We start from the raw sequence: 14,289 nt of genomic DNA, 5'->3' as shown, positions 1-14,289 counted from the left end.
GCACGGGGCGACAATCTCCGCTAGACACGGATCTCCTATCACCTTCGACATCCTTGTTGTGGCAGTTAATTAGCGCGTACGAGATAGACGTAGAAGCGAGGCGAGTGGCGCGGATCCATCCTCTCCACTTGGACGCTGCTCGCTAATTATATGCTTCGATCGAGCGTAACCGGTGCGGTGGTCCGATTAGCAAAGACGCATTCGTCGACGATCGAGCACGATTCGGTTCAATGTTCGCGTTATCGAGCCAGAGGAAATTAAGAACGTTAAGACTAGGACTAGTAGAGTTACTGGAAATACTCGTTCGTTCCTACATTTTCTACCTCTCTTTCCTTTTCTCTTTTACACTTTCTGCTCTCATCCTTCGTCTCTCCTTTCTCCAACATTCTACGTAACAAACTCTCCTCTACGAAGGGGTAACTTTCGGAATTTTTGTCCGGTCGAAAGTCGGACGTTTTAACGTTAATTAACGGTACCAGCAACGAGAAGACGTCGTCGCGTTTTGAACGACAGCCCGCGAATATATGTATATATAGGCATTAATTAGAAAGTTCGTCGAAGCTTGTGTGTTGATCCATAGCGGCCATTAGCGTGCGTAGCTAGATAGAAAAGAAGGAGAAAAGTGAGATATAAGGGAGTAAAGATGATGATTTTAGATTTAATTAAGTCTCGAGACTTCCTCGGATAAGTCGATGGTGGGAAAGAAACGATGCGTGCTCTTCTCGAAACGTTAATTGCTAAGATGATAAAAAGGAAGAAGAAGAAAAAGAAAAAGGTAAGTGTATAGCGCGCGAGCGCGAGCGCAGCGTTAGAAAGAGGGGTGGGGGAAAAACCGAAGGAGAAGATTAGAGGAGGTAGAGATTGAGATAAGAAGAAAGGTGGCGCGCGAGGGGTGTGTGTGTGTGACCAGGATGAAAAAGAATTCGTTTTTGAAGATGCACGCTGATAAATGAACGTTTAACTTTAATTAACAGAGCCTTGGGATACTTGGCAGTATACCTGCAGCCTGGTTAATCCTAACGTTGCTGGTGCTCCTGGTTTACCTGGTAACGAGATGCTGCGACCGGAAGCCGCGCCCCAGGAGGTCGATAACCCTGCTGAAGTGTTCGCTGGCCATCCTCGCGCTGCTCTGCAGCGGAGCTGTTGCCGTCGGCCTCTACGGTAACGACGACGTGCACAACGGTCTGGTGCAATTGGTGGCCGCCGCGAAGAACGTCGATGGTATTCTCATGGGTATAAGGAATCAGGTTGGTACTGCACAAGAGTTATATGCACGTCCATCTGGCCCGTTCCTATATCTCTTCTCCTTCCAACGTTCCTCACCTCGAACCTCTCTAATTAGTTACGCTTTGAGATCTCTGTTCTCTCCTTATTTTTCGACCAATTTACGGACTTGTCTGAAATTTTCCGTATACATTCCACGTGTACAGAGTGTGTCCCAGAGTGTGTGTTGCTGTGATTTTTCAAGCGCCTCCGGTGATCTGCCGAAAGTGTTTAAAAAAAAAAGTTCATCAAAAAGTTTTTTTTTTTAAATGAAGAGTCAAGGTCATCTTCATTTTTTAAATGGCATGTAGTGTAGCTCATGTCAAGGCCACTGATACACTCTGACACCCTGTATATTCTTTTTGATATTTATTTGTTTGAGAAAACAGTTCTGGTAGGTGAAATCCAATTTCAGTTAACTGTGCAATTTTTGTCGTATTGCATACCGGGTGTCGAAAATGTTTGCGACCAAATTCGAGGGGCGTGTAGTGCTCGTTGAAACGAAGAAAAAAGTCTGAATAAACATGGGTGCAGAAATGATTATTTTCGGAGTTACAGGACGTTTCAGTTATGAGCCTGTGACAGAGTAACAGACTCTACTGGGTGTCTATTAAAAACCTATCGAACGAGTCGTTGCAACTTATCTGTTATTACAGAGTCCAGTAAAATAGACATAATACTAACACAGATAGAGGTAATATGTCACTAATGAAAACATCTTGTAACTCTGAAACTGATGTTTTTTAAACCCATGTTTATTCAGACATTTTTGTTTGTTTTCGTAAGTACTGCATGCTCCTGAAGTTTGGTCGAAACTATTTCGAACACCCGGTATATCGTGTTTTTACCCTGTACACTATTAAGCATTGAAAATGTTATTAACACCGAAGTATTAAGATAAGAGATAAAAAGGTTCGTTAAGTTGGCCATCTTGAAAGTAGCATTGAATAATGGGATCGTTGGAAAATGAATAGGCAGCAACGGGACAAGAAAAAGTCAAGCAACCGTAATCTAGACTTTCTAAAGTGGTAAATAATTTATTAGCCAATGAAATCATTCGTCTAATCTTCCATCTAATTATTTCGAATCTGCGACTTTAATGCCCGTATAACTTCCTGCTGTTCATCTTCGTTACTCGCTCCTCGGAGCGGGACACTTCGAGCCGCTACAGTTTCCTTATTGCTACACGTTCGTTCGTACATTCGTGTTTACACTCTTTAATCGTTGAAAAGTAGAGCTGCAACCTGCTCGTAATTAGTTCACGGTCTAGTTTCAGATTTTTTTTTTCCTGCGTTTAAACGTGCCTTGGCTCGAACCCGCTAATTTGGGTCAAGAATAGCGAGGAGTTTGCGGACAACCGTAATGGAAATAAACCTGAAAGAAGAGAGAGATAGAGATATCCATCTGGTGATAAATAATCCGATTTCCCGGTGTCCAAGAAAATTCCATTTTTTTAATTAAAGATCCTTATCTGACGGCTTAATTTTACCGAATGCCGTTTAGACAAGATTAATTCCGCATTTGAGAAGCTCCGAAACCGAGCTCCACTCACGTACGCTCTGTAAGTTGAACTCTGAGTAAAAAGGAAGCATTTGAGGTTAGGAATATTTAAAAAAAAAAGTTCAAGCTTGGTAAATAACGAGTAAAGCGGAAATGAAATTTTCTTCTAACATTTTTTCAGCTAGAATTACAGTTGCACGAACATCGAGGTTAGATTAAGGTTCCAAAATTACTTTCACTGCAGTCCGGTCACGTGATACTTAACCCCTAATGATTTTTAAATTGCTACGTATGTTAGCCTCAGCTGTCGCAGCGGTAAATAAGGAATAATCAAAATATTGCACACGGTGAACCACCTAACACGATAACCTTAGATTATTCTGTTGTTGTTGAAATTTTTTTTTATCAAACTTTTGTCTGTGCTCGAACCTAATCTGACATAACTTAACCTTAAAATTGAAACGACTGAAAAACACAAAATATTCCTAATATTTCGCTCAACTGATTATTGAACAATTCTATATACGAATATCAGTTTTGGTAGCTTGATTCACACAAGAGGAATTTAACTTAACCTAACTTAACCTAACCTTAAAATTGAAACGACTGAAAAACACAGAATGTTGTTAATATTTCGTTGAACTGATTACGAAACGATTTGATATACGAATATCAGTTTTGGTAGCTCGATTCACACAAGAGAAATCTCCTTTTTCCTTTTTTCTAGACTGACACCATCGAGGCGACACTGAAGGGTAAGGTGCAACCACAATTGACCGCTTTGAGGGACGAATTCGACGATCCGGTCAGCAATAAAACCATGCTCGATCAGTTGTTGATCGCGATGCAGAACATGAAGCAGAACACGAGCACAGCCGTGAACCAGAGTTTCGAAATTCGAAAACCACTGAGCGGTATCAGCCTTGCTGGCGCGATTGGCATGGGAGAGAAGATAGAGCAATTAAGGTGGCCGGTCACCATGGCCGTTCTCAGCGCCCTCCTTGTTCTCTGTGTGGTGCTGGTCGTCGGTGTGGCGCGACATTCCAGATGCGTTCTCATAACGTACGTGATTTCCTTCTTTCTTTCGTACTCTCTGGTAACGAAAAGAAAAAAGAAAGGAACCATGCGAAATGGGACCTGTCGCCCAACTGGTGGATCCTACTCTCTTAAATTACCACGTTTTTGTAACCCTCTTTCCTGTACGAAAGGAAGAGTGATGATGATTATCTTTGGACGAGATATCGGTGAATTTAAAAAATAGTTAGGTTCGTTGAGGTGAAACGAAAGAAAAATGAACTTCGTAGGGTGAAAAAAGTGTGATCGCCATCTAAAGGTGTAAAAATGTTCAATTTTGTGAGTCAAAGACATTTCAAGAGAGAAAAATATGCATTTATATGTAAAAAAACATCAATGACCTTGAAAACTCGGGGATAAATGACCTTGAGACAGAATATTCTTTGCAACGTGTTCGTCCTTTGATACCATTCAAAAATTGCACCTAAAATGTTTTCCGTATCTCATTTGAATTTAGACGAGACACCAAATTGCACGAGACTATTTTTTCCAATGTATAATAAGTAACCTTAAAATTCTCGTTACAGATTCTCTGTGTTCGGTTTGTTCGCTGTGATTGTCTCCTGGCTGATGGCCTCGCTGTATCTCGCTACTTCAGTGGCTTTAGGTGATCTCTGCGTGTCTCCTGATGGCTACCTGACCAGAGCAGTACCATCCACGCTAACCTCTGAAGTTCTTTCGTACTACACGCATTGCGAGAACACACGTATAAACTCGTTCACTCAGCGATTGCGCGATGGTCAGACTGCAGTTAGCGATATGAGAGAGAATCTAAACACTGTGACGAGGTTGGCGCTCGAATTGTTCCAAAAGCAACAGCTACAGCCGAAGCTGAACAGTCTCTCGATGGACGTGAACACTGTGAACAAATTGATGTCGGGATTGGCCACGTTGCTTGATTGTAAACCGCTTCATAAACAATACGTTCATGCTGCGAAGAGTTTGTGCCATTTAGGACTGTGAGTAAATCCTCCGATCTTAATGTTTCGCTTAGTTTGCAAGTTAACACATTTCGCGCTGCATCCGCCACCTGTACGAAACTTTCTAAACTGTCGCGCCAGCGGAAATTCTTGTATTTCAATTTACAACTACGCCGAACTGAAAATGTACTCTCTTCAGCAACACTTATTTATTTATTTTTTTAACATTCCAATATTTGTGAACTTTGAAAAAATCGTCCTTGAAGATGTTAGCGTATAACATGTTAAGCTACGATTACACGACATTATGCTATTGAACTAGCGACTGAAAACATCACAAAACTATTGTAATAAAAGCACACAAAAAGACATACTTCTACGTGACCAGCGCAAAATGTATTAATAGTTAATCTATTAACTTTCTACTCGTAATTTATAACACTCTGTACTTAAGAAATGTAATTTAACTCGAAAAGATTAAAACACCCTCGTTAATTTTAAGAGAGACGCAATTAGGAAGGTGCTTAACCTTAAAATTTCTTCAGGTACGGATTAACCTTCATGCTGTTGGCGAGCCTAGCCGCGGGTCTGTTCTTCACCGTGTTAGTCTGGGTGGACTCTCACACTTGGATCTATATTCGAAAGCGGTGAGTGTGCTGGATTGAACGCGTCAGCAGTATATGTAACGAGCGGAGTATGATTAACGAGGACTTTGTTCTAGAAGAGATTACCATCAAGTCGACGAGCAGGACCCGTACCTACCGCCATCGGCAGCTTCACAGGCGATAGCAGCGCGGACCCTTCGAGGCCAAGGGTCGTACCCGCCTACAGCCCCTTCTGTATTTTATCCGAATGCTCATGGCACTCAAAATACCATTAAGCAGCCTCTCTTGCTAACGCCGCCCCCGCCGTCCTACGCTACTGCGACTGCTCGAGCACGTCAGCTGCACGAGAGCATGCTAAAGTTTGTGCATGAGATTTTATTCGGTTTCATTTATTAGCATAACGTCCTGTCTTTATCGTATGAAAATTCAAACGGACGTTGGAACGTTCAGTTTCAATGGGAAACCACTGATGTGAAAGTTAAAGATGTAATTTGAAGTTAACCTGAAAACTATAATTGAGCTTGTAAGTGGACCAATTCGTGATACCAGAATATTGAACTTGCTTTCTGTTTTGTTGAATTATGAAGTGATAAGATAGTAGCATTCGATAACGATAAAGGTTAGACGTTGAACAGCTGCGTTAAGCTGGGACAGTTTCTCAAACTAATTTTACGGTGTAGTTTGAAAAGGGATTTTTAATTCTACGAGGAATGTTTTGTGAAATTGCTAAATTGTCGTTGATTGAAATCTATCAATGGAAGATGAAATGAGGATTCCTTTTTAGAACTCCCGACTAATTGAAGACTTGATGTGAGAATCTTAATCGTTTCGAATTATGATTTATGAAATTAATAAGCTTCTCTCATGTTGTAGCATATATACAGTTACATCAAATCTTTATATTGATCGTTCGCTTTATACATAGACGATGTATTTTTTATTCGACTTTTATGAGATGTGTTGATTTCTCCATTTATTACCAGTGTGTTGACCGATTCAGTTTGTCAATTTACAATGTGACTTGTTCAATGTCAATAGATACTGTGTTAGGTTTGAATGTCGCTTTAATTGTATACAACACTCTGGTGGCAATAACGCAAACATCGCAGTACAGTTATTGATCTTTTACATTGAATAGAAAGCGATTAAAATCGTTTTATAGACTTGCAGGCAAGTTAGTCACGATTGATGACCGATTATTTCTCACGACAATAACTGTACAGTCGTTTCGTTTTCTCTTTGGTGTTTTTACAGCATCCTGATGAATTCGATTTTTTCTTATAATACTCATAGATATATACATACATATACTTCTTCAAATTTTTCAATTTACTACTATTTGTGATCGATGTTCAAAGCAGATAAAAAGAAGAATGAATCGTTTTTTTCCTTTTTTCTGTCTATGGAAACAATATTAGAGATAGTAACGCTTTTGTGCGTGTTTTCGTTTTCCATAGCGTTTTCATGTTTAGATTGTTCTTGATGAGACTCAGAGTTTCTTCGATAGGAATATAGAAATCAGAGAACCGTCCGAGAGAAAGATAATGCTGCAACTTTGTTCGTTTCGATTTCCCATTTACAGAGGTGGGGGTATTAACGGGAGCGGAGGAGGCGGGGATCACAAATCGTCTCAGCATAATCAGCAGTCGACAGGTGGACGAGCTGAACACCGTTCTGGGCTCGGAGATCAACCTGGCCAGTACGCGACTCTGAGCAAACAATGCAAGACCCTTGAGTCCAGCGATTTTTACTGAGGGCACGCCCCCGCAGGGCCCGGTAATTTTCATCTTAATCTCTGAATAAATTCGAAGATATTTAAAATTCAAATTCGAAATTTGTTACATTCGAAAATTAATAAAATAATTTTTATTTAAATTGTAGGTAGAGAACCACCTTGGACACCAAGCGTGGCATCCTTCACCGGTACCCTGTCTCACAATTCTCATGGACCTGCTCATCTGGCCACTTTCCAGGATTCCCGCAAGACACAGACTCTAGACCCGAAAAATCTAGCGAATCTGAAGAGAGGACCGACTCCGGCTTGGAATCAAAGTCGTCCGTTGCCACCGAATCCCAGCAGTCAACCCACTTGGGAATTCGAATCACGCTCGCAAACAAACATGAATCATTTTCGGTCCCTGGTACGAAACAAGGCGCCGAACATTCGTATTCAGGACCAGATGCAAGATCAGGTGCGTACGTTAGACCGAAATTTCACCAGGAATCAGTTTAACGGCACCACACAGAACAACGCCGTACCAAACATGTACGGGACGTATAATCGAGCACAATCGAGGCAAGAAAATAAGACAACGGTGGCAACGTTGAGTCAAGTACAGGGTAGCGATCCCAATTTGTACGCCGTGACGGAGCTGTAAGATCGAACAATACACCACCGAACCCATGCAAAACTGCCATCTATCGAAGAATCTTTGAAACACCTCCGAAGAAAGAACATTCGCTGTAATACTTTCTACCGAGGAATCATGAAGAAAAAAAACACAATATACAATATATCATTGTTCTCAAGGGACTCTTTTTCGAAGCGTTCTACATTTTTTAACTATTTAAATAACAACATGCATATTTTAATATGCATTCTTGTTTTATAAAGTACATACTCTCGAAGAGAAGAAAAAACATGGCTCAATCGTTTGGTAACTTTTGATAAGAACTTCGACATTATGCGAAGTAACGTTTATAATATACGTTTAACACGTAAGGATTTCATAAAAAAAAAGAGTCATCATCGTTCCACGAGTATAATCGACGGAGAGATTTATGAAGATAAGGGTATTCACCTATGCTTCGATGCACAAGTGTATTTGGAATTTTTTGAGAATCGAAAAAACAGCGAAGAAAGAGGAGGAAGAGAAAGAAGCATACATCTTTTATAAAATTAAACAGGATATCAGACGTGTTGCACATTTAACGTATCTCATGAATTCTACAATGGAAAAAAGGACGTCATAACGAGAAGTTGTTATTGGAAAGATAGATGTGGCGAGATCTGATGGAAAAGGTCGGCGAGTAATGTGAGTAAGAAGAAACGGGGGCAAAAAAAGTCTTGGAATCGAAGAGTTCACAAGAAGAAGAGCGATATACATCGCGTTGTAGAAATTCGCGTTGAAATCGCGTAGAGCGTTGGGGGAAAGGGTAAATGGGATTCGTTTACATTGGTAATCGAGGTACATTTAGATTTAATGCTAATATATGAAATTTTTCTCTGCGAAGACGACCTTTCTTCTTGTCGTTTACTTGTCCAAAGCTGAACATTCATTAGGCCTTGATGGCCTTGTATGTCCCGAAGTTTTGTACTTGTATATCATGTACAGTTGATCATTGTCATTCTACGTTAGCGTTTACTTTTGTAAATGATCATCGTCGCTTCTCGATCGAAACGAAGCGAATGATACTTTACGCGAGCTAGCAAGTTACGAGAGGGATCGTCATTTGTCGTATTTATTGCTTGTTAATAGTTCATTTTCATTGACAAAACACAAAGTGTAAAAGCACAAGTTATACACATTACGAATTAACGTGTATAAATCGCCTACGAAGAAAACACAGAGGAGACATCATTTATCGGCCATCTTTGAAGGCGTGTAAAAATTCATCAAATTTTTACCTTACGTTTAAATCTTGTAACATAGTTAATTTTCACTTGTTCTCGTGGCCTACTACTTTCTCTTTCGCAATCTTTCCAAGCCAAGTTTTGCTAATTCCTAACTACCTACGCAAAGTGTCATCTTGTTCCCTTGATATTTTAATTGCGTTGTTATTTTAAAAATTGATAAATATCATACCGATTCGTAGAGGTGGAATTTTTGAACAACTTTTACACGAATTAATACGGCGATTATATACCAGAACGCAAACGATATACCACGACACGACTTTTATATATACTCTTTTTTTTATACTTTTTATCGATGAACACGCGAAACGAATTTATCATTGATTTTTGTCGGTGAAGCATTTCAGTATGTATACACACTTTACACGTTTGCGAAAGATATACACGATTGATATAAGGAAGTTACCGCACGGAATACGGAACGAGTGATATGAATATATATATATATAAATATATGTATATTTATCAACGTTAATATTTAAAGTTCGTTTACGTGAGTACACCACGACGAGAAACGAAACGAGAGTAATAACAATAATCGACTAAAAAGAACGGACTAACAAAAGAAGAAAAAAAAAAATAGAAGAAGAGGAAGAAGAAGAGAATAATTCTGCCAATACTCAGGCGAGCATACGTTTTTAAGTACAAACACGATGAAAAAAAAAAAGCACAAGCGTTGTGTACGTCAGGTCTTTTCTCATTTTTTATATGAAACAAACATTCTAGAATCTTCTGATATATCGATATCGATTATCCAGAATGCATTTTGAGAATGTATCCTTCGAGTTCGAAACGCTGATTGGATCAGTCTGTTTCCAATGGAATTCTCAAAGGAAATAGGTCGATGAGAATAGCATCGAAATTAAAGAGGCAATTTATTGATCGGGGAAAATATTGAAATGATAAAATTTGAAAAAAAAAAAAAAAAAAACAATTGACGGATGTTTATCTAGATAAATTTTTCCATTTATTTGCAAAAATTGTGCTATTAAATTATAGCAGAAAAAATTTCTATTGTTTGTCATCCCCGTCAAAAATTATCATTCCACGATATTATGGTATTTTCATCGACCGTAACGAAGTTTTCGTAATATCGGTGTTTTTCGACCGAATTAGAAAAAGGAAAAAAAGAGTAACGATAAAATCGAGATTGAATTATTTGCGGAGCGCAAAGTCTTCCTTGTAACGGCGATCCCATAGAAAGTGGGATCCCGAACGAGATCATTCGCGATCAATGAAGATATCTGCAACGAACCGGCGGACGGCTTTATATTCCGCATCCTATTCACCGAGAAAATATGTTGTAAATAGGCAGTAATATAATAGGTGTAAGGTTGTCGAGTAAATGTGAGAAAGGGGAGAATAGAGAATGGAGAGAAACAAAGCGCAAGTAAAAGAAGTAAGAAGGTGTACGTGTGATATAACTTGAATTTAGGTGTTAAAAATTTTACACAGAGATAATATCGTTCTCCTCTACCGTTTTCGTTTCTCAAACGTTTCTTCGTTTATGAAGAGAGAGAAAGAGGAGAGAGGAGAAAGAGAGAGAGAAAAAGAGTAAAATGGACGTTAATCTTCCTGGAAAGAAGAACCGTCATTTTCGAAACGAACATTTTGTTATATTCGTTTACGTTTTCTTTTTTACGATATTATCGAAAGAATTTAGAGGAAATAAAAGAATAAGAAGAAGAAGAATAAGGAGTGTATGATTTTTACGTTGATTGTTCGCGACGAGCATGGAAACGGTGTAGGTAGAAGAAGCATGATTAGGTATAAAAACACGTTTGATCCATTGTACATAGTTGTAATATTTATTAAAATGAGAAAAAAAAACAAGGAGCGATCATAGCGCATAGAATTATAGCGACACATAGATCTAGCCGTTAATTGATTAATAATCTTAAGATCGAATCGAAGAACGAGATATATCGGAAACGAATATCGGCGAGAGAAAGGGAGAGAGAGAGTGTGAGCTTTCGTTTCCTTGGAATTTATCGAAGGGGGTTGAAACACATCCTAGTCAGTAAAAAACAAAGGTTTTTCTTTTCGTACACGTTCGACATTGTCCGGCTGTTGCATACGACGAACTTTCTTGCCAAATTCTCGATCCACACGGCTCAATATTTTCGAACGTTTCCATAGGAGAGAAATTTGTACTTCGCCTACTTACTGCTTTATTTCAAATTTCGAGTGACAATTTTTTTCTGTTTTTTTTTTAGGCGTTTAAAGTGACCTCGCCTAATCTCGAGTACGTGATGTAAAATGTGAGTCGACGTTATTATTGTGATCTTCAGTGTCCCTTTTCTTATGTTTCTCCTGATAGGGTAGGGGTGAACAATGATTGGTTCATATTTTACGTTGCAAACTGTCCTTTACTCGAAACGAGATACGTTCTCTTTATTTTTTATTTTGTTTTTTTAATTTTCTGTTTTCGTTTAGTTTTAAGCGAAGTATAAAGTAATTTACTTAATAAAAAGTAACTGGAATTTATTTTGTTAACAATGCTACTGTTTCTTTTCTTTTTTTTTTCTTTACTTTATCGTGCGACCATATTGTTTCCACCCTAGCAGTGTATATTATCGCTCAGTACCCAAGATTTGAGTATTATTTATACAGGTTTCAAGTAACGAGACGATGGAGTATTTAAGTTTAAATAGACTAATCAGATGTAAGGAGGAAAGAGAGGGGGAAAGAATAATATGGAGGGACACTGTGAAAACGCGGTCGACGCGAGACAGTCGAAAGAAAAACCTTGAACTTTCGTCTCCGTCGTTGAAGACTGTTATAAAACGCGCAAACGGGATCAATACAGTATTCTCTGGATTTACAGAATGTCTGCGAAAGACTAAATGAAAATTTTTAACAATTCGAGGCACAAAAGAAAAGGAAAAGCCACATTGCGCAGAAAAAAAGAAAATGGATTTTCTAACGCTTAAATAATCGCACAATCGGCCCGACACAAAAAATATCGTAATCTCTCAAAGAAAGAAAGAAGAAAATAATGAACGGAAGATCCATGATTTTCACAGAAAGAATAGAAGTATTATTAAAATTCTAAATATTCGAGTGCGTAGTCTAGACGATTGTTGACGAAACTTTAATTCTAATAGTTTGTCAATTTGTATCGTTGTATCGAGCAGGAGCCTGTGCGAAATGAAGTTGAGAACCACTTTTTTCGATGAGTACAACTGCATTTAATTTTCGCATCATTTTTGATATCGTGTGAAAGATAACGAGAGAAAATACGTTTGCGAGTGTGCGTGTGTGTGTGTGAGAGAGAGTGTGAGTGTGTGTACGAATGCATGATAGAGAGAGAAAGAGGGAGCGAGAGAGAATTATTTTCAGGAACAATTAATATATAGTGGAAATATAGTACGATTTATAGGATGTAATGATACTTCTCGAATTGGTGCGTTGTTCTGGCCTATGAAACTTTTTACTTAATTTAATTAAGAATATAAAAAGGTTAGGTGATAAGAAGAGGGTAAAGTAAATCAAAAGTGTCGAGATGATCGAACGAGATGTATCGATTTGCGCGAGGCTAACTTTTCGAAACTGTCTTCACGATTGATTCACGAAAAGTGGCGCTTATATAGCGGACAGTCGGTATCGCTGACAAGCGCGCGTTCTTGTTTCACGAAATAAAATTTAAACGATGAGATTATCTCGACGAATTAGACGAGTAACGAATTCAAAGAAAGAATAAAATCAATTTTAACGAGCTTTCGTTAAACTTCTGGTTCAATTGGAATACAGATTTTGAAAAGTTATGCTTTACGCGAGCTTAAACGGCAAACTGTCGTTACTCATCGTCGAACAACCACAGAAGACCTAAACTTTTTTCGTGCTGTAACAGTGCATCTTCGGTTTTATACTAGATATATTTAGTTCTCATAATGAACTGTACAGTATGTATGATTTTAACGACCAAACTGCGACAAATTTTGAAATTATTTACACACTTAACGACGATTATATATTATATATGTAAGACAATACAAGATGTAAGATCAGTCCGATTTTCTTACATATGATCGAATAATGTGATGTTTAATCAATAATCTTTTTACAAGTTATACATATATATTGCAAGTACGAAATCGATCCATCGAAGATATCGCACCAATCAAATCACATACGCTGTACAGTTCAAGATACAAAGTACGCATTTGTGGGAAACAGATTTTTGACACGGTAGTTTAGTGTGCATCGATAAAGAAGGCGTTCGTTCGTTCGACCAATAAAAAAATAATTCAACTACAATTCTTAGGCCTTCAAACGTTGATTCGCGGATAGGTACGCGTGTTGTTCTTCGTTTTTGCGTTTCTACTCTCTCGGCGTGCGAACGAGATTTATTTACAAAGTGTGCAGAGGCTATCGAGATTTTACGTAAGTTTAAGATTTCTATGGTGTTTTTTGTACGCGTGAAAACCAAGCATTTTCAAGCGTGTATTGTAAAGAGAATTCTTTGAGAGGCATATATAAAAGAGAGCAAAACGAAAACTCGTTAATCGATACCGTTTTTGTGCATTGCGAATTACGTCTAATTGCCATATTCCAGACTTAATTCCTCCTATTGTAATGGTAACACGAATATTATGAAAAGAGAAATAAAAAACATAAGATCCATGGTTGTGTACTTATACTACGGTCTGTATAAAAAACATACGACTCATTTTAGATAAACTTCTTAGTTTCTTAATCAATACAGAATACAGATAACCGAAAAAATATATGTATGTCAAATTTTACCTTGAGCTAGAAGTTTAATGTACATTTTTTACGTGTTTTACGTTTGAATTAAAAAAGAAAAAAAAACGGAAAAAATGAGATAGAAATATATATAGTAGGATCGATCTGTTCTCTTAGAAATAAGGGTTAAAATTTTCAATAAAAATGCAATGAATTATATCTTGAACGCCATCTATACATATAATACTTCACTACGTAGGTACGGACGTGTATGGACTTTTTACAGTTTACGTACCTTGTAACGTATTTCATGACCTTGAAAGTTTCAAGTGAAATCGGCTAAATCGATTTGATCTTTTTCAGAGAGAACAGTTTATCATTCGTAAGAAACTTAAATTCTAGGATTTCAAAAAGACACTAAAAAACTTCGATATATTCTTCATTCCTTTATTCGATTGCAATACTTTATTACAAGAATTTGGTACATAAATATACATACAGTTTAATTTCCTTTCATTCAATGTATCTATCAACAATTTATTGAGTACTATAGTAATGCGAACGTTTTTTTTTTTTTAATGTTTTTCCTTAAATTTGACAA

The 14,289-nt window shown here is 37.9% G+C and overlaps 1 protein-coding gene across 2 annotated transcripts in view; it reads left to right on the top strand.

The window, feature by feature from the left end:
- The window catches only part of LOC108576656 (protein tweety), a 61,516-nt gene extending 53,630 nt beyond the window's left edge, over positions 1-7,886 (top strand). Inside the window, exons 3-9 of one of the 2 annotated variants that reach the window (XM_017939694.1) lie at positions 975-1,247; positions 3,491-3,825; positions 4,365-4,796; positions 5,303-5,404; positions 5,479-5,721; positions 6,945-7,102; positions 7,244-7,886. In XM_017939694.1, the coding sequence (XP_017795183.1) occupies positions 975-1,247; positions 3,491-3,825; positions 4,365-4,796; positions 5,303-5,404; positions 5,479-5,721; positions 6,945-7,102; positions 7,244-7,740 (2,040 nt within the window). In that variant the 3' untranslated portion in view covers positions 7,741-7,886. Of the gene's footprint in view, positions 1-974; positions 1,248-3,490; positions 3,826-4,364; positions 4,797-5,302; positions 5,405-5,478; positions 5,722-6,944; positions 7,139-7,243 lie in introns of both variants that reach the window. The other variant, XM_017939695.1, reaches the window with a different exon arrangement.
- Positions 7,887-14,289: the final 6,403 nt, after the last annotated feature.

This window comes from Habropoda laboriosa, unplaced genomic scaffold, assembly GCF_001263275.1.
Source record: "Habropoda laboriosa isolate 0110345459 unplaced genomic scaffold, ASM126327v1 scaffold462, whole genome shotgun sequence".
NCBI classification, from domain to species: domain Eukaryota; kingdom Metazoa; phylum Arthropoda; class Insecta; order Hymenoptera; family Apidae; genus Habropoda; species Habropoda laboriosa.
The sequence above is the reverse complement of the archived record's forward strand: the minus strand, read 5'-3'. Positions and strand labels throughout refer to the sequence as shown.